The sequence below is a fragment of the Muntiacus reevesi genome, chromosome 7, assembly GCF_963930625.1.
Source record: "Muntiacus reevesi chromosome 7, mMunRee1.1, whole genome shotgun sequence".
In the NCBI taxonomy this organism is placed as follows: domain Eukaryota; kingdom Metazoa; phylum Chordata; class Mammalia; order Artiodactyla; family Cervidae; genus Muntiacus; species Muntiacus reevesi.
In genome coordinates this window covers 27562185-27581029 of record NC_089255.1, presented here as the reverse complement: position 1 = coordinate 27581029, position 18845 = coordinate 27562185, and the positions used below count along the sequence as shown (strand labels likewise).

Genomic DNA, 18845 nt, shown 5'->3' with positions numbered 1-18845 from the left:
GAGAAATATCAATAACTTCAGATATGCAGATGACACAACCCTTATGGCAGAAAGTGAAGAACTAAAGAGGCTCTTGATGAAAGTGAAAGAGGAGAGTGAAAAAGTTGGCTTAAAGCTCAACATTCAGAAAACTAAGATCATGGCATCCGGTCCCATCACTTCACGGCAAATAGATGGGCAAACAGTGGAAATAGTGAGAGACTTGCTGGGGAAGATTGAAGGCAGGAGGAGAAGGGGATGACAGAGGATGAGATGGCTGGATGGCATCACCGACTCAATGGACATGAGTTTGGGTAAACTGTGGGAGTTGGTGATGGACAGGGAGGCCTGGCATGCTGCAGTCCATGGGGTCACAAAGAGTCAGACACAACTGAGCGACTGAACTGAACTCATAAACAAATAAACTCACAGAAAAAGATCAGATTTCTGACTACCAGAGGCATGCATGAGTGGTTGACGGGGAACTGCATGAAGACAGTCAAAAGTACAAACTTCCAGCTCTAAGTACTAGCAATGTAATGTATAATTTGGTAAATACAATGAACACTGCTGTGTGTTATATATAAAAGCTGTTAAGAGAGCAAATCCTAAGAGATCTCATCACAAGGAAAAAAATTCTTTTTCCATTTCTAAAATTTTGTATCTATACATGATGAATGTTTGCTAAACTTAATGTGGTGATCATTTCATGACATATTTAACTCAAATAATTATGTGTATACCAAATGCTGTATGTCAATTATATCTCAGTAAAACTGGAAGGGAAAAACCATACAAATGCTATCTAATTACATGGAAAAATATTAAAATTTATTAAACATAAAAACCAAGTTATCAAACAATATGTATATGAAAAGAGACATCAAAAATTTAACATTGCTATCTACAGATGTTAAGCTTATGGATAACTGTTTCCTTTAGGTTTATTTTCTACAATATATACAATAAATGCAATAATTTTAATTATTTTAAACTTATATGTGTATAAATTTTTCATCAAACCATTCTTTGAAATGACCATTTTTTAAAAAATTCATTTTCCTGAGCTATAATTTATATACCATAAAACTCTCATATTGAAAGTAAGTAATTCAAAGATTTTAAATAAATTTATGTATGGAGTTGTGCAACCACCACCATGGTCCAGTTTTAGAACATCTCTACTACCCAAAACAATTCCCAAAGCTTGTTCAAACAGACAACTGCTGCTCCTGAGCCAGAAGAGCAGCAGCACTAAAGCAGGCTTGCCTGAACAAAGGTTCCAGTGGCGATTTTGGCAGCCCACCCAAACATGCCTGGATACCTGGCTCCATGCTCCACTTTTTATGCAAGGTTTCTGATCTCTTCCCTTTCTTTAAATCTCTGCTGGCTAACTTGCCATTCTGGAAATTATAGCGGCTTGTCAATCATTTCATCCCTAACTTAGAAAAACGGAATAAACAACAGATTCAAATTTCGTTAATCTAGAAAACTGCTGCAGGGAGTTAAAATCTCTCAAATAGTCTGAATTCAATAAACAGCGAATTATTTTACTAGCAGACTACAGGAAGGAAAAAGCCAGTAATTTAAAAAAAAAAAGTTAAGTTTATATAAATGACTTACCTCAGAAAAAAAGCCACTATATTTTGATGATGGGCTTTCTGTCTGTGAAGAACCAGAATCACTGGAGTTAATCAAATATGTCCGACTATCATGCCGTAATTTTTCAGGGAGGTGGCCTGCACAAGCCAGTTCATTTTCTTTATTTGCCATGACACAGCCCCCACTTTTAGGGGACTGTTTTTTTCTGTAACAAGGATTTTGAATAGGATGATGAACTTTCTTTCGTCTATAGATCACCTTACGTAGTTTATCTGGGCTTTTCACAGCTTGTCCAACTGTTCTGTAAAAAGAATTGATTTTCTTAAATGATAAAGAACCATATGAAAAGCTTTAAAAGTTTTTAAAGAGACAGACTTAGGAGGCCACATTCTATGATCACTATCTACTAAAATCAGAAGCAGAATAATTTTAAAAAATCTTAAGTCTTAGATTGAAGAGAAAAATAAAAGGGAAATTACAAACTATCTGGAAAGCAATGAAAAGGATGATACTTTGGACCAAAAAGAAAAGAAAACATCATAATAACTAGATATTTTTAAAATGAAATGTTACAATGCATTCACGAAGTATTAACAATTTCAATTCACCTAATCTTTTTCTAACAAGGTGACACAATAATTATGCAAGTTTGAATCATGCAAGTCTGAATATATACTTTAATATAAAAGAGAACACTTATTTTGATTAAACCGAAATATATTTAATTTGTTTGAATAAGATAAAACAACAGACAGCACATCTCATGGTTTAGTAGAGTGGCTCTCAAACGCTTTGGCCTCAGGATGCTTTGCACTCAAATTGCTGACGTCTCAAAAAATTTTTTTTGTGAGCAATATCTACTGGTATTTGATGAATCAGAAACTAAAACAGAAAATTTGTTAATTAATTAAAAAATGATAAACTCATTACATATTATATAGAATATTTTTAAAAAATCCTTTATTTTCTAAAACAAAAATATAGTGAGAAGAATGGCACTGTTTTGTATTTGGTTTAATATCTGGTTTAACAGAAAACAGCTGGATCCTCATATCCGTTTCTGCACTCAATATCTTATATCATGTAGCCTCTGGAAAACTCTACTGTACACTTGGAATAGTGTGAAAATGAAGGTTAATAATGTCTTATTATTTTCCCCCGCAGAAGAAAATGGCAACCCACTCCAGTACTCTTGCCTGGAAAATCCCACGGACAGAGGAGCCTGGCAAGCGGTAGTCCATAGGGCCACAAAGAGTCACAGGCACACGACTGAAGCAACTTAACACATATGCATTGTTATGAAGATAGTTTTGATGTCATAAACTCCTTGAAAGGACTTTAGGGACCTCCAGGGTCCCAGATCATAGTTTGAGACCCACTGGTCTAATGGAAAGTGCCTTTGGAGTTCAGTAGACCTGAAAGTAAATGCCGCTTTTACCACCTTCTGGGTGTATAGCCCTAAAGAAAGCCAAAACCTTTTTTTTCCCCAACTTATCACCTGTTTGGGGTAATGGTACCTGTCCATCTTACACTGATATATTTAGCACAGTGTCTGGCACAAAGGAGTTGCTTGACAATAAATTATCATACTAAACCACAGTATTTTCTTCTCCTACTTTTCCTCTTATCCAGCTTTCAATATTTGCTGTTTCCCACAAATTTCAAAGAAGTTCTTACCTAGTTATGTAAGCAGCCAACTGTTTTGGAGATTTCTTAACCTGAAAAACACAAGTAGACAGTTGCAGCATATGTAAGTTATTTAACCAAGCTATGTAAACTTTGTGATTGATGTCAACAAGTCTGAAACTCAAGTTAAACTTTTCAGATAAAGCTATTACTGTACTGATGCTGTACTTTCAATTATTAGTTACAACAACACTGCATGTATTTTTGACAATGCAACATATCTGTTTGACTAGTTTCCATGCTACTAGTCATATATTAGATATGCAGGGTGCTAAATAAATGTGTTGAATTTTAATATGGTTTTAAGAAATTACACCAGTGCTAACGAGCCTTGCAATGGTGAACAAAAAGCACTTCTGTGATTCCTCTAAAATTAAACTAAAATATTTAAATTGTATCATATCAAAACAATATAGTGGCCAAAAAGTTTTTAGATTTTGGAATATAAACAGATTTCAATTTTTTATTAATTCTACCTAATTTGGCCAGATTAAGCAAAACTATCACCCTCCCATTTACTCAGAACTACCCACAGACTTGACCAGACGGACCTTCGTTGGCAAAGTAATGTCTCTGCTTTTTAATATGCTATCTGATGCTTTTGAACTATGGTGTTGGAGAAGACTCTTGAGAGCCCCTTCGACTGCAAGGAGACCCAACCAGTCCATCCTAAAGATCAATCCTGGGTGTTCACTGGAAGGACTGATGCTGAAGCTGAAACTCCAATACTTTGGCCACCTCATGCGAAGAGTTAACTCACTGGAAAAGACCCTGATGCTGGGAGGGATTGGGGGCAGGAGGAGAAGGGGACGACAGAGGATGAGATGGCTGGATGGCATCACCGACTCGATGGGCATGAGTTTGAGTAAACTCCGCGAGTTGGTGATGGACAGGGAGGCCTGGTGTGCTGCGATTCATGGGGTCGCAGAGTCGGACACGACTGAGCGACTGAACTGAACTGAAATATTATGAGTAATCTAGAGATGATTTAACAGAGAAGGCAATGGCAACCCACTCCAGTACTCTTGCCTGGAAAATCCCATGGACTCTTGCCTGAAAATCCTCCCATGGAGGAGCCTGGTAGGCTGCAGTCCATCAGGTCGTGAAGAATCGGGCACAACTGAGCAACTTCACTTCACTTTCACCCATAGACTTAACTGTTTAAACTGTATCAAACTGAATGACTGTGTTTCCATGAAATTCCTATGTTCAATCCCTAAACCACCCCCACCCCAGAGTGATGGTATTAAGAGGGAGGGCTTTCAGGAGGTGATTAGATCATGAGGGTAGAACCCCATGAACAGGACTAGTGTCCTTATAAAAGAGAGTAGAGAATTCTCTCTCTCTCCTTCCACCATGTGAGGAGGTAGATGACAGCTATCTATGAGTCAGGAAGTAGACACTTATTGGATACCAACTCTGCTATGGCCATGACTCATCCCCTAACTGTGAGAAATAAATTTCTGTTGTTTATAAGCCATCCAGTCTCTAGCATAATGCTGTGGCTATCTAAATAGACTGAGATACTGTCTTAATCCTAGAAACCATGGACTTACCTCCTTCATGTTCTTATTAGTGAAATTAGAGATCCTTTTTCTAGGAAGATCAATGGAATGATCCTCAGTATTATTACAAAAGTTGCGTTTTTTAACATTGTGGGTTTCAGATGCCATAATCTCTTAAATACCTAGACAAAAAATAAAAATAATAAACAGAAAATACAAAAAGCAAAAGAGCCTAATCTTTCCTTAGCACACACAAAAATACAACAGCTCTATGCTGCATAAAAGAGGCTTACAAGTACAGCAGAGGACGGAAAGGCATACCTCAATTTATTGCACTTCACAGTTTTTTTTTTTTTTTTTTTTTTTTAACAAATTCAAAGCCTGTGGCAACCTTGCATCAAGGAAGTCCACTGGCACCATTTTTCCAACAGCATTTTGTTAACTTCGTGCCTGTGTCACATTTTGGTAATTCTCACAATATTTCATACCTCTCCATTAGTATATTTGTTACACTGTTTTGTGATTAGGGCTCTTTGATGCTAATACTATAATTGTTTTTGAGCACCAAGATGTGTCCACATAAGGTGATGAACTTAATTGATAAATGCGTGTGTTCTGACTGCTCCACTGACTGGCAAGTCCCATCTCTCTCCCTATTCCCTAAGGCACAACAATACTGAAATTAGGTTAATGAACAACCCTACCATGGCCTCTAAGTGTTCAAGTGAAAGGAAGAGTCACAAGTCTCTCCCCTTAAATCAAAAGCTAGAAATGATAAACCATAATAAGGAAGGCATGTCAAAAGGTAACAAGACTAAAAGCCAGGCCATGTGTACCAGTCAATTAAGTTGTGAATACAAAAGAAAAGCTCTTGAAGGAAATTAAAAGTGTCATTCCAGTGAACACATGAATGAATGGTAAAGTAAAACAGCCTTATTGCTGATAAGAAAAAGTTTTAGTGATCTGGATAGAAGTTCAAACTAGCCACAATATTCCCTTAAGCCAAAATTTATTCCAGAGCAGGACCCCAACTCTTTTTACTTCTTTAAATGTTGAGAGGTAAAAAAAAAAAAAATCCAGAAGAAAAGTCTGAAGCTAGCAGAGGTTAATTCATGAGGTTTAAGGGAAAAAGCCATCTCTCTGACACAGAAGTGCAAGATGAAGCAGTAAGGGCTGATGTAGAATTGCAGCAAGTTATCCAGAAGGATCCGGAGAAGGCAATGGCAGCCCACTCCAGTGTTCTTGCCTGGAGAATCCCAGGGACGGCAGAGCCTGGTGGGCTGCCGTCTATGGGGTCACACAGAGTCGGACACGACTGAAGCGACTTAGCAGCAGCAGCAGCAGCATCCAGAAGGATCTAGCTAATTAATGAAGGTGGCTATACTAAATGACAGATTTTTCAGTGGAGATGAAATAGCTTTCTTTTGGAAGAAGATGCCATCTAGGACTTTCATAGCTAGGAGAGAAGTCAAAGCTTGTCTTCAAAATTTCAAAGCACAGTTTGGCTGTCTTGTTAGGGGCTAATGTGTCTGATGACTTTAAGCTGAAGACAATGCTCATTTACCATTCCCCAAATCCTAGGGCCCTTAAGAACTATGCTAAATCAATTTTACCTGTGCTCTCTAAGTGGAACAAAAAAGCCTGAATGAAAGCACATCTGTTTACAACATGGTTTACTGAAGTTTATAAGCCCACTGTTGAGACTGACTGCTCAGAAAGAAAAAAAAAAAAAAAGACTCCTTTCAAAATATTACTGCTCATCTACAATGCCACCTGGTCACCCAAGAGCTCTGATGGAGATGTACAATGAGATTCGTGTTGTCTTCATGCCTGCTAACACAACATCCATTCTGTAATCATCCATGAAGCAATTTTGACTTGAAATTATATGAAACATGAAATTATATGTTTTATAATTACTTAAAAAACATATTTTGGAAGGCTACAAAGCAGAGTAAACTGAAAACCTTTGGAACAGATTCATCATTCTAGATGCCACTACAAAACATTTTTGATTCATGGGAAGTCAAAATATCAACAATAACAGTATTTTGGAAGAGCTGATTCTAACCCTAATGGACAACTTTGAGGGGTTCAAGACTTCAGCAGAGGAAGTAACTACAGATGTGGTGGAAATAGCAAAAGGACTGGAATTAAAAGTGGAGCTGGAAGATGTGGCTGAACTGCCACAATTTCACGATAAAACTAACAGATGAGGAGCTGCTTTTTCCGGATGAGCAAAAAAAGTAGGTCCTTGAGATGGAATCAACTCTTGGTGAAGATGCTGTGGAAACTGGTGAAATGACACAAAGTAATTTAGAATATTTCACAGACTTAGTTGATAAAGCAAGTGGCAGGATTTGAGAATCCTGACACCAATTTTGAAAGAAGTTCAGCTGTGGGTAAAGTGCTATGAAACAGCACTGCATGCTAGAGAAACTGTCTGTGAAGGGAAGAGTTAATCAGTGTGGCAAATTTCACTGCTATCTTACTTAGGAAATCGCCACAGCCACTCCAACCTTCAGCATCCACCTCCCTGATCAGTTAGTAGCCACCAATGTTGAGACAAGCACTTCCACCAGCTAAGAGATTATGACTTGTCGAAGGCTCCAATGATGGTTAGCAATTTTTAGCATTAAAGAATTTTTATTTTATCTTTTTGACCAAATTGCACAGCTTGCAAAATCTTATGTTCCCCATGTGGGTGTGGAACCCATGCCCCATGCAGTGGAAGCACAAAGTCCTAATCACCGGACCACCAGGGAATTACCAGCAATAAAGAATTTTCAAGTTAAGGCATGTACATACTTTTTTTTGTTTGTTTGTTTTGCACTTGTCAAAGAAAGATTTTATTTTTTTTTCATATTTTTTGACATAATGTTATTGTACACTTAATGGACTACATGTAGTACAGTGTAAACATAACTTTCATATGCATTAGAAAACCAAAAATTTGTGACTTGATATATTAAGGTGGTCTGAAACCAAACCTGCAGTATCTCTGAGGTATGAATGTAGTTCTAAGTTAAACATTTTTTAAAGCCTTAAACACAGAGGGAAGCACAAGGCAGGGCATTCCAGAAAATTAAAATTCTGTTCTCGTTCTTAAATTGCAAACAGTTACAATAATATGGCATGTACTTTTGACAACAGAACATGTCAATCTTTCCATTTTTCTTATCACAAGCCATGTATTAAATTTAAAGTTTATGAAATCAGATCTAATAGTAGTGGTATCTTGACATTCAAATGCATTCAAGCCTACAATTTTGGAGTCAAATCACTGGGTCATAAACAACCATAAGCAGTCAGGGGACCCAAAATTGGATTATATATATCTGAGTTGTTTTATATCTAATCTTTAAATTTTTCTTTCATTCATGTAACAAGCTCTCCAGAGTTTTCTTCCACTTTTGAGAAAAATAACCTGCACCTTGTTATTCCTCCAACTATATCCAAAGGGCGGAAAAAAGATGCTGTGACTTCATTTATGTAGGGGCTTTCCATCTGGTGCTAGTGACGAAGAATCCATCTGCCAATGCAGGAAATGTAAGAGATGCAGGTTTGACCCCTGGGTGGGAAGATCCCCTGAAGTATGAAATGGCAACCCATTCCAGAATTCATGGATGGAAAATTCCATGGATGGAGGAACCTGGTGGGCTCGGCCATGGGGCCACAGAGTTGGACACGACTGAGTTGTTTTCATTTCCATTTATGTAACAGAGGAAATTAGTAAGTTTCCCATTTGCACAAGTTTCACACAAGTCATGGCCTGAAACCCAAGTTTCTCCCTCATCCTTCCTTTATACATTTACTGAGTGTTCACTGTATGCCAGGCCAGATGGAGATCTTGTTCTACAGAATCACTTAGGAAGCTTCTGAAAATACATCTTTCTCGGCCTAATTTCATGAAAACTACTATTTATTTAATGGCCACACTGCATAGCTGGTGGGATCTCAGTTCCCCAACCAGAAATAGAACTTGGACCTTCAGCAGTGAAGTCATGGAGTCGTAACCACTGGGCCACCACAGAGTTCCCCTGGACCCTAACTTCAGACTATCACTCAGCAGGTATCAGGAAAAAAAGCCCAAAGCAAGGAAACATTTAGGAAGCCCTGCAGGTATTTCTAATGCACATTCTTAGTTAAACAAAAATTCACTTAGTTGAACTGAATTTTCCAAAAATATGTACAAACACATGAAATTCTGCAATCAATTTCAAGGTATTCTAAAACTTCTTGCTGCTAATTCATGGACAGCCCATCCACTTGTGCCCTTGAGTTCAGGAACCTCTAGTATGAGACTTTTATAAAAGTAAATAAAAGACTGCAGTATTGCAATAAGCACACTGACAGAGGGGCACCCATGCAAGCCAGCCAAGCTCCGCTGAGGAGAGTCTTCCAGGGCAAATAGCATACTCAGAAAATAGCACGTGCAGAACTGAAAGGCATGAGCAACATGGTTTGTTTGGCAATCACTTAAGTAGATGCATGTGACTAGAGCTTAGGCTGGGGGTGAGCTGCAGTGGAGTGATGAGTGAGGCTGGAGAGACAGGCAGAAACTAGATGGTAAAGGGTCTTGGCCACAGGGTTTGTTCTTTTTTTGTAAGGTGACTTTTAAAGATGACGGACTGAAAAAAAAAAAAAAAGATGATGGACTGAACACATGCAATTACATTTACCATTCCCCGAAATCCTATTACAATGACAGTAAGGAAGATTTTAAAAGTATAACCACCAAAAGAACAAAGAAGATAAGATGAGGTGATGGCAACAACATTTTGGAAACGCAAAGCTTTAGGGATAAGAAACTTAGCAGATCTGAGAAAGCCAAACCCTAAAGCATCAGTGAGGAAAGATGAAAAGTAGAATCCCCCAAAGGTTTAGAAACTGGCAATACTGAGGGCCTTAAGAAGTGGGATAAAGGTGCACTTGAAAACAAGTACAATGAATGAATATCCATTTAAGACACAGAGTCCTAGATGTCCTTCCCCATTGCAGTAAAAGTCTGGGGCTTTACCATATGGAGAATCTAAAACAGAGTCTTTGCGATAGGAAACATCAGGTACAAATGAGGGTGAGAGGAACATATTCTAAACAGGGGGATCAAGTGAAAGTTTACATGTTAAATGTTAAGACCTCTAACTTTCTACTACTTGCCTCACAGAGGCTTGCAGCCAGGCTTAAATACTCCAGAGAAGAGTATAGATGCTTCTTTGGGAACTCTAGTTAGTCCCAGAGGAAAATACACACAAACACACTCCTAAAAATACTGACATCGGTGATGGTCAAAGTCCCCAAAGAACTGTTTTATATCTTGATTATGGTGGTAATTAGGATAAATTTCTGCTGCATGTAAAATACCTCAATAAACCCAACTTTCAAAAAAAATCCTCAGGAAATAAGAACAAACTGCATCCACGAAACACAAATGAGACAAAAACAAACTGACAAAGACTCTTGGAAATTAAAAATAGGATGTAGTAATTAAGTTGGCAGAAAAACTCAACTGAAGTTGTAAAAGAAGTTGAGGGTTATTTCCTAGAACTTAGGGTAAAAATATTAATATGTATATATACACATAAAAAAACCCAGATTAGCTTATAGGCAGCAACATCTAAATAAATAGAATTTCAGAAAGAATACAGAAAAAAAAACCAAAGAGGAAATCAAAGAAATAACTGAAAACTGTTCATGGTTGAAGAACATGAATTCTCAAGTTGAAAGGGCACACTAATGGTCAGCACTGCAGATGAAAACAGACCTACAAGGCACATCACTGTGACATTTCAGAGCACCAGAAAAGCCAGAGAAGGTGAACACATAACAGTGAACAAATTAACACCCCCTACCAAACCCAAAGCAAGTCACATACAAATGGGAAAGACACAGAACAACACCTTAGGAATTCTTAGGAAACTTAAATTTTTATATCCTGACTAAACCATCACCTGAGTGCAAATGCAGGGGAAAAAAATAATCTTCAGAAACTCAAGGTTCCAAAAATGAATTCTTCCTGTACCAATCTGAGAAGTCATAGGAAAAAATCAGAAATACAAGAAATGGAGAGCCAGCAGGGGAAAATGACAAGAACCATTCTCATGATGGTTATGAGAAAGATCCCATGATGAAGGCTGTGTACCAGGAGTGCACAACAACTGGATCCGGTTAGCAGACTGAAGGGAGAAGACTTCACATAAACGAAATTGACTTATAATACCTGGGGCTCATTAGAGAAGAGGTGGAGAGAACTGAGGGAGAGGTGCAAGGCAGAGGCACGTGTATCAAGTACTGAAAGAAAGAACTGTCAACCCAGAACTTCCTGTGTGGGAGAAATATCCTTCAGGAGTGAAGGAGAAACCAAGACATTGTCAGATAAAAGCAAATTAAAGAAGAAATCTTAGAACAACAAGGAGATAAACTGAAAATGATACGTTAAATTATGTTTGATAGTTGGAACAAAAATTATAACACTACTTGATGTGGCTCAAAATACATGTAGTGGAATGTTTTAAGACAATTATGTTGCTGTAGGGAAAGACAAAGAGACATAAAGGGAGGTAAAGTTTCCGCACTTCACTCAAGCAGACTATGATAAAATACAGATGTGTAACATAATACCTAGAACTATTTGCTAGAAGCTACTGCTATATCAAGAAATACACTAAAAATAATATAGATAAATCAAGACATAATGTTTAAAATGTGTTCAAATAACTCATAGAAAGGCAAGAAAAAGAGAAACAGAAAATATTTGAAATGGGAAATATAATTAGTACTTTTCATTTCAAGATCTCAAAACTGTTTACCAGTCTTCCTTAATCAGGTAGAATATTCTGGTCACCAACACAGGAGGTTCTCATGTTAGACAAATCTGTCTTTCCTCTGCACTCTGAAATAAGTTTATTTCAGCTAAACTACAGAAAAAAGCATGCAGGCAGAGGATGGGGTCAGGTTTAAAGTCAGTCAGGTTTAAACACGGATGTGATATGCTGGAGTACCAAACATACGGATAACTGAGGGGAAAAGGGGAGGAGAGGGATGAGCTGGGAGACTGGGACTGACATCCATCCACCACTGACACTCTGTATAAATCAGATTAACCAATGAGGACCTACTGTGGCGCACAGGGAACTCAACTCATTGTTCGGGGGCGACCGGAATGGGAATATACGCATGTGTGTACGTATGTCTATAGTTGATCCACTTTGTTGTACAGAGAAAACCAACACAACATTGTAAAGCAACGATACTCCACTAAAAATTAAAACACACACACACACACAAAGCCACAATGAGATACTGCATCACAACCACTTGTATGGCTATAACAAAAATGACAACCAATAGCAAATGTTGAGAGGGATATGGAGAAACCGGCATTCCCACACATCACTGAGGGAGTGTAAAATGGTACAGTTTGGCAGTTTCCTAAAATGTTAAATACAGATCTACCGTGTTGTTGCTGTAGTTTAGTCATTAAGTCGTGTCTGCCTCTGCGACCCCATGGACTGTAGCCCTCCAGGCTCCTCTATCCAAGGCATTTCCTAGGCAAGATACTGGAGTGGGCTGCCATTTCCTCCTCCAAGGGAGCTCCCTAACCCAGGGGTCAAACCTATGTCTCCTGCGTCTTCTGCACTACAGGTGGATTCTTTACCACTGAGCCACAAGGGAAGCCCCAGATTTACTGTATGACCCAGCAATTTCACATCTACATATTTCCTTGTGAGAAATCAAAGTTTTTCATTGTTTGTTCTTCAGTCACCCAGTCGGGTCTGACTCTTTGCGACCTCATGGACCCCTTCAACATGTCAGGCCTCCCTGTCCCTCATCATCTCCTTAAGTTTGCCCAAGTTCACGTCCACTGCATCGATGATGCCATCCAGCCATCTCATCCTCTGATGCCCTCTTCTCCTTCTGCCCTCAATCTTTCCCAGCATCAGGGACTTTTCCATGAGTCAGCTGTTTGCATCAGATGACCAAAATACTGGAGTTTCAGCTTCAGCATCAGTCCTTCCAGCAAGTATTCAGGGTTGATTTCTCTTAGGATGGACTGGTTTGACCCCCCTGCTGTCTAAGGGACTCTCAAGAGTCTTCTCCAGCACCACAATTCAAAAGCATCAATTCTTCAGTCCTCCACCTTCTTTACGGTGCCTCTCTCACAACCACACGTGACCACTGGGAAGACCATAGTCTTGACTATGCAAACTTTTGTCAGCCGAGGAATGTTTCTGCTTTTCAACACTCTAAAGTATGTCTTAGCTTCCCTACCAAGAAGCAACTGTCTTCCGATTTCACAGAAGCAGTCACTATCTGCAGTGATCTTAGAGCCCAAGAAGAGGAAAGCTGTCACTACTTCCACCTTTTCCCCTCTATTTGCCATGAAGTAATGGGGCCGAATGCCATGATCTTAGTTTTTTTTAATACTTAGTTTTAAGCTGGCTCTTTCACTCTCCTCCTTCACCCTTATCAAGAGGCTCTTTAGTTCCTCTCTGCTTTCTGTCCTCTGGCCATGGGAGTTCCTAGGCAAGACAACTGGAGTGGGCTGCCATTTCCTCCTCCAAGGGATCTTCCTGACCCAGGATCAAACCTGTATCTCTTGCATCTCCTGCATTGCAGGTGGATTCTTTACCACTGAGCCACCAGCAAAGCCCAAGATTTAGTGTATGACCCAGAAATTTCACTTCTACATACATACATACTCATGAGGAATCAAAGTTTATGTCCACACAAAAACGTGTGTGCAAATGTTCAAACAACATTATTCAGAACAGCCAAAAAGTGGAAATGACCCAAATGTCTATCAACTGGTGGATAGATAAACAAAAAGTAGTATGTCTGGAACATTACTCAGTAACAAAAAAGAAATGAAATACTAATACATGTCACAAATATGTATGAACCCTGGGCTAAGTGAAAGAAAGCAAACACAAAAGACCATATATTACATGATTCCATTTATATGAAATGTCCATAAAAGAAAAATCTGTAGAGACAAAAAGTAGATTAGTGGTTGCCAGAAGAAAGCTGAGCGCCGAACAATTAACGCTTTTGAACTGTGGTGTTGGAGAAGACTCTTGAGAGCCCCTTGGACTGCAAGGAGATCCAACCAGTCCATCCTAAAGGAGATCAGTCCTGGGTGTTCATTGGAAGGACTGATGTTGAAGCTGAAACTCCAATACTTTGGCCACCTCATGTGAAGAGTTGACTCATTGGAAAAGACCCTGATGCTGGGAGGGATTGAGGGCAGGAGGAGAAGGGGACAACAGAGGATGAGATGGCTGGATTGCATCACCGACTCGATGGACATGAGTTTGAGTAAACTCCGGGAGTTGGTGATGGACAGGGAGGCCTGGTGTGCTGCGATTCATGGGGTCGCAAAGAGTCGGACACGACTGAGCGACTGAACTGAACAGAACTGAGGGCTGGATTGGGAGTGGGAATAACTACAAATGGACACAGGGCTCTTTGGTGGGCAATGGAGTTATCCTAAAATTAGATTTGGGTTGGTAACTACGTAATTCTGTATGTACTTATAGTGAAATGTATATTTAAAATAGGCAAATTTTACGGTGTATAAATTATACTTAAGTAAAGTTTTAAAAAAAGAAAACAAATTATCAACACTGTAATAATAAAATCTCATTACAAAGAATCTTTACACTATACATTCCATTTTGCTCTGCGTCATGTGCATTTATTTGGTAGTAAATGATCAAGACCATCTCCAAGAAAAAGAAATGAAAAAAGGCAAAATGGTTGTCTGAGGAGGCCTTACAAATAGCTGAGGAAAGGAGATAAGCAAAGGCAAAGGCGAAAAGGAAAGATATACCCATTTGAATGCAGACTTCCAAAGAACAGCAAGGAGAGATAAAGCCTTCCTCAGTGATCAGTGCAAAGAAATAGAGGAAAACAATACAACGGGAACGCCTAGAGAACTCTTCAAGAAATTCAGATACCAAAGGAACATTTCATGCAAAGATGGACACAATGAAGGACAGAAACGGTATGCACCTAACAGAAGCAGAAGATATTAAAAAGAGGTGGCAAGAATACAAAGAAGTATACAAAAAAGATCTTCACGACCCAGATAACCACGATGGTGGAATCACTCACCTAGAGCCAGACATCCTGGAGTCTGAAGTCAAGTGGGCCTTAGGAAGCATCACTATGAACAAAGCTAGTAGAGGTGATGGAATTCCAGGTGAGCTATTTCAAATCCTAAAAGATGATGCTGTGAAAGTGCTGCACTCAATATGCCAGCCAATGTGGAAAACTCAGCAGTGGCCACAGGACTGGAAAATGTCAGTTTTCAATCCAATTCCAAAGAAAGGCAATGCCAAAGAATGCTCAAACTACCGCACAATTGCACTCATCTCACATGTTAGCAAAGTAAAGCTCAAAATTCTCCCAGCCAGGCTTCAACAGTATGTGAACTGTGAACTTCCAGATGTTCAAGCTGGTTTCAGAAAAGGCAGAGGAACCAGAGATTAAATTGCCAACATCTCTTGGATCAATAAAAAAGCAAGAGAGTTCCAGAAAAACATCTACTTCTGTTTTATTGACTACGTCAAAACTTTTGACTGTGTGGATCACAACACACTGTGGAAAATTCTTAAAGAGATCGGAATACCAGAACACCTGACCTGCCTCCTGAGAAAACTGTATGCAGATCAAGAAGCAACAATTAGAACTGGACGTGGAACAACAGACTGGTTCCAAATTGGAAAAGGAGTATGTCAAGGTTGTATATTGTCACCCTTTCTAACTTCTATGCTGAGTACATTATGCAAAATGCCAGGCTGGATGAAGTGCAAGCTGGAATCAAGATTGCCAGGAGAAATATCAACAACTTCATATATGCAAATGACACCACCCTTATGGCAGAAAGCAAAGAACTAAAGAGCCTCTTAATGAAAGTGAATAAGGAGAGTGAAAAAGTTGACTTAAAACTCAACATTCAGAAAGCTAAATCATGGCATCCTGTCCCATCACTTCATGGTAAATAGGTGGGGACATAATGGAAACAGTTGAGAGACTTTATTTTGGGGGGCTCCAAAATCACTGCAGATGGTGACTACAGTCATGAAATTAAAAGATGCTTAATCCTTGAAAGAAAAGCTATGACCAACCTAGATAGCAACCTAGATAGGAGAAGGGGATGGCAAAGGATGAGATGGTTGGATGGCATTACCGACTTGACGGATGTGAGTTTGAGCAAGCTTTAGGAGTTGGTGATGGACAGGGAAGCCTGGCATGGAGCAGTCCATGGGGTTGCAAAGAGTTAAGACATGACTGAGCAACTGAACCGAACTTTGCTGGGCTATAACACAGGATTATCCTTTTCCCCAAGAACCTTTAACAGCGTTATTCAAATAGCTAAAAGCGCTTATTGAGGTTTCTAAGTAGGTGTTTCCTAACCTCCATTTGATAATACAGGCAAAGAGAATAATCTGAAGTAGGACTAAGAGAAGCTGAAAGCAGTGGTTAGAAACTGGAAAGGACGCTCTTTTAACAAAAAAAGAATAAAAGGAAACAGGTCCTAAGAGAATAAAAGCAAAGAAGGGCAAGAGATACTGAGAAGAGACCAAAATACTGACTGATAACTATTTTGAATTTGGATATAGGGGAGCATGTTTTCTTAAATCAAGACAATAAAGTGATTGATTATGGGTATTTTCTTGAGAAGGTAGAAAAATGAGTGGTACTGTAGAAGAAGCTGAAGGGATGAATTCCTTTTATATTATATAATACTTATCTCCTACCATAAAGATGAAAAGGGATCTATTAGGATAATCTTACAATGGCTATCAAACCAAGACTAAATAATTTTAAATATTACTTAGATATGTCTCATCTACTCACAATGAGAAAAGCTCATCATACTTAAATGAAACATGTCTGGACTTTTGTCTCCAAGAAGTTACAGCTCAAGATCAAATGAACTTAAGCTTTCTTTTTACATCAGTATGCTACAGCATATCAACTATTTGCACTGTGTTTAACTCTGCAACTTAACTAGGCAATTTCATTCTTCATCTTGAAAACTTTGCATCAGTGTACATAGAATTATAATAATAATTATTCCTGGTATCAGTGATTCTCCTCCAATCACCACCATAGAATCACTCTCATCACAAAGAGCGTGAATTGTATTCCCTCAGAGTCTTCAGGCTTAAAACTCACCACTATTGTATAGTAGTTAGATATAAAGAGGCTTTCAAATTTAAAGCTTCAGCCTAATATTTTTTTTTCACCTAGAGAGATCAAGTAACTTGCTCAAAGGCACTTAGCTAGTTAGTGGCAGAATGTAGGGCACAGAATCTATGCTATTCTACCACATCTTTGATTTCATTAACTGAATCCAATTCATTCCCAACTACAATAGAGTCACCATTTTCAATCCTGAATAGTCAAATAAGATGAGAGTGCCGATTTTTCTGAGGAGATGACAAGAGAGGGACAAATGAACATAAACTACAATGGAGCCTTCCCTTCCCTTATCCTATAAGGGCAACCTTTTCTTCTCTCTTCCAGGGACCATTAGGGAGTTTAAAGGGTTTAGACAAATCAGAGGTTTCCCCAAGAGACAGATGCCACAGACAAAATGAAAAGGAAAATGAACATGGACTTTTTCCGTCAAGAATTTCAGTGCAATCACCAGCCCAGGCTGGATGCATGAGACAAGTGCTCGGGCCTGGTGCACTGGGAGGACCCAGAGGAATCGGGTGGAGAGGGAGGTGGGAGGAGGGATCGGGATGGGTAATGCATGTGAATCCATGGCTGATTCATGTCAATGTATGGCAGAAGCCACTACAATATTGTAAAGTAGTTAGCCTCCAACTAATAAAAATAAATGAAAAAAAAAAAAAAGAATCTCAGTGCAGGAGAGAGGAACAGAAGGTAAATTGAGATTTTATGGGGCAGTCTTTAGGGGCTGGAGATGCTGATTCTTTCCTCCTAAATTCAGTTATCAGACTCTAAATAAATGCTTTGGTATCTTAAGTCAAATAATGGAATTTGGATCAAGTTAAAAAAACAAGGTGATAAAAAATGAATTGAGAATGCCAAAATTGACTGAAATGGGATCAGTTGCTTACTACTGAATATTAATAACACTAGTTTCAAATAATATTTTGTGAAGTGGAGGAAGGTTAAAAAATAAGTTTATAAAAAGCAGGATAGAAAATTAAAAGTACAGTATAATTCTGGTTTTTCAAAAGCTATATGTATATAATCAATACATTCAAAAGAGCTCTATCAAAATATTAACAGAAGTTATTTATGCTGGTAGAATTACAGGTAAGTTTTTTCCCTTCATTTATACACTTCTCTATTTTCTACTATGAATATGAACTATTTTCAGTTTGAACAATATTCTAACTTAATGAGGTTATAAAAAGAAGTCTTATAAAAAAGCAGCTAAATTATATAACTACCTTATAGTAAAAAGTGAGAAAGGTGTACATGTCAACACAAAGAGGTAACATTTCATAGGAATTTAACTTTTCCAAAATTAGGGCAACTCCATCCAACTTTCTCAGTTCTTGCCTTCTCACTTCACTTAGGACTTAGATCCCACGCACACTTTTTTATCTTCAATGTCTCCCTTTGAACTGATTCTTCTCTTCTGCTTTCAAACTTGCTCAGGTTTCCCCTATCAACTTCTATACTCTTTCTCTACCTCTCTTTCCTGCCAAATTTCTACAATGAGTGCTTTTTAGTTTCCATTTTCTCTTTAACCCTTTATAACCTTGCTTTTATTCTGCCCTCTTATCAGAAAAAACAAAAACAACTGTTATCTTCAAGGTTACTTGAAGCTATTAGGGAGCCTTTTGGACCACTGATGATGCCCACTGAGGTCACCCAAGCCAACTCCACAGACTTTGCTCATTCTTCATCACCACCATCAGCTTTTTCACCACTTCATCCCCCCACCCTCAATCTTCTTGCTCACAGGACACAGAACTACCTTGATTCTCCTTGTTCCCTTACTCCTTTCTGACACCTTTTCCTTTACCAACTCTCTCCTCTCTACACTAAAACTGGAAAAATATGCTTTCATAGCTTCAG

General features: G+C 38.6%; 1 protein-coding gene across 2 annotated transcripts in view; it reads right to left on the bottom strand.

Moving 5' to 3' along the window:
- The window catches only part of KATNBL1 (katanin regulatory subunit B1 like 1), a 46913-nt gene that overhangs the window by 9677 nt on the left and 18391 nt on the right, over window positions 1-18845 (bottom strand). For both annotated transcript variants that reach the window (XM_065940522.1, XM_065940523.1), the window contains exons 2-4: window positions 4824-4954; window positions 3259-3299; window positions 1603-1882 (exon numbers count right to left, since the gene is read on the bottom strand). In XM_065940522.1, coding sequence (XP_065796594.1) covers window positions 1603-1882; window positions 3259-3299; window positions 4824-4940 — 438 coding nt within the window. In that variant the 5' untranslated portion in view covers window positions 4941-4954. The remainder of the gene's footprint in view (window positions 1-1602; window positions 1883-3258; window positions 3300-4823; window positions 4955-18845) is intronic.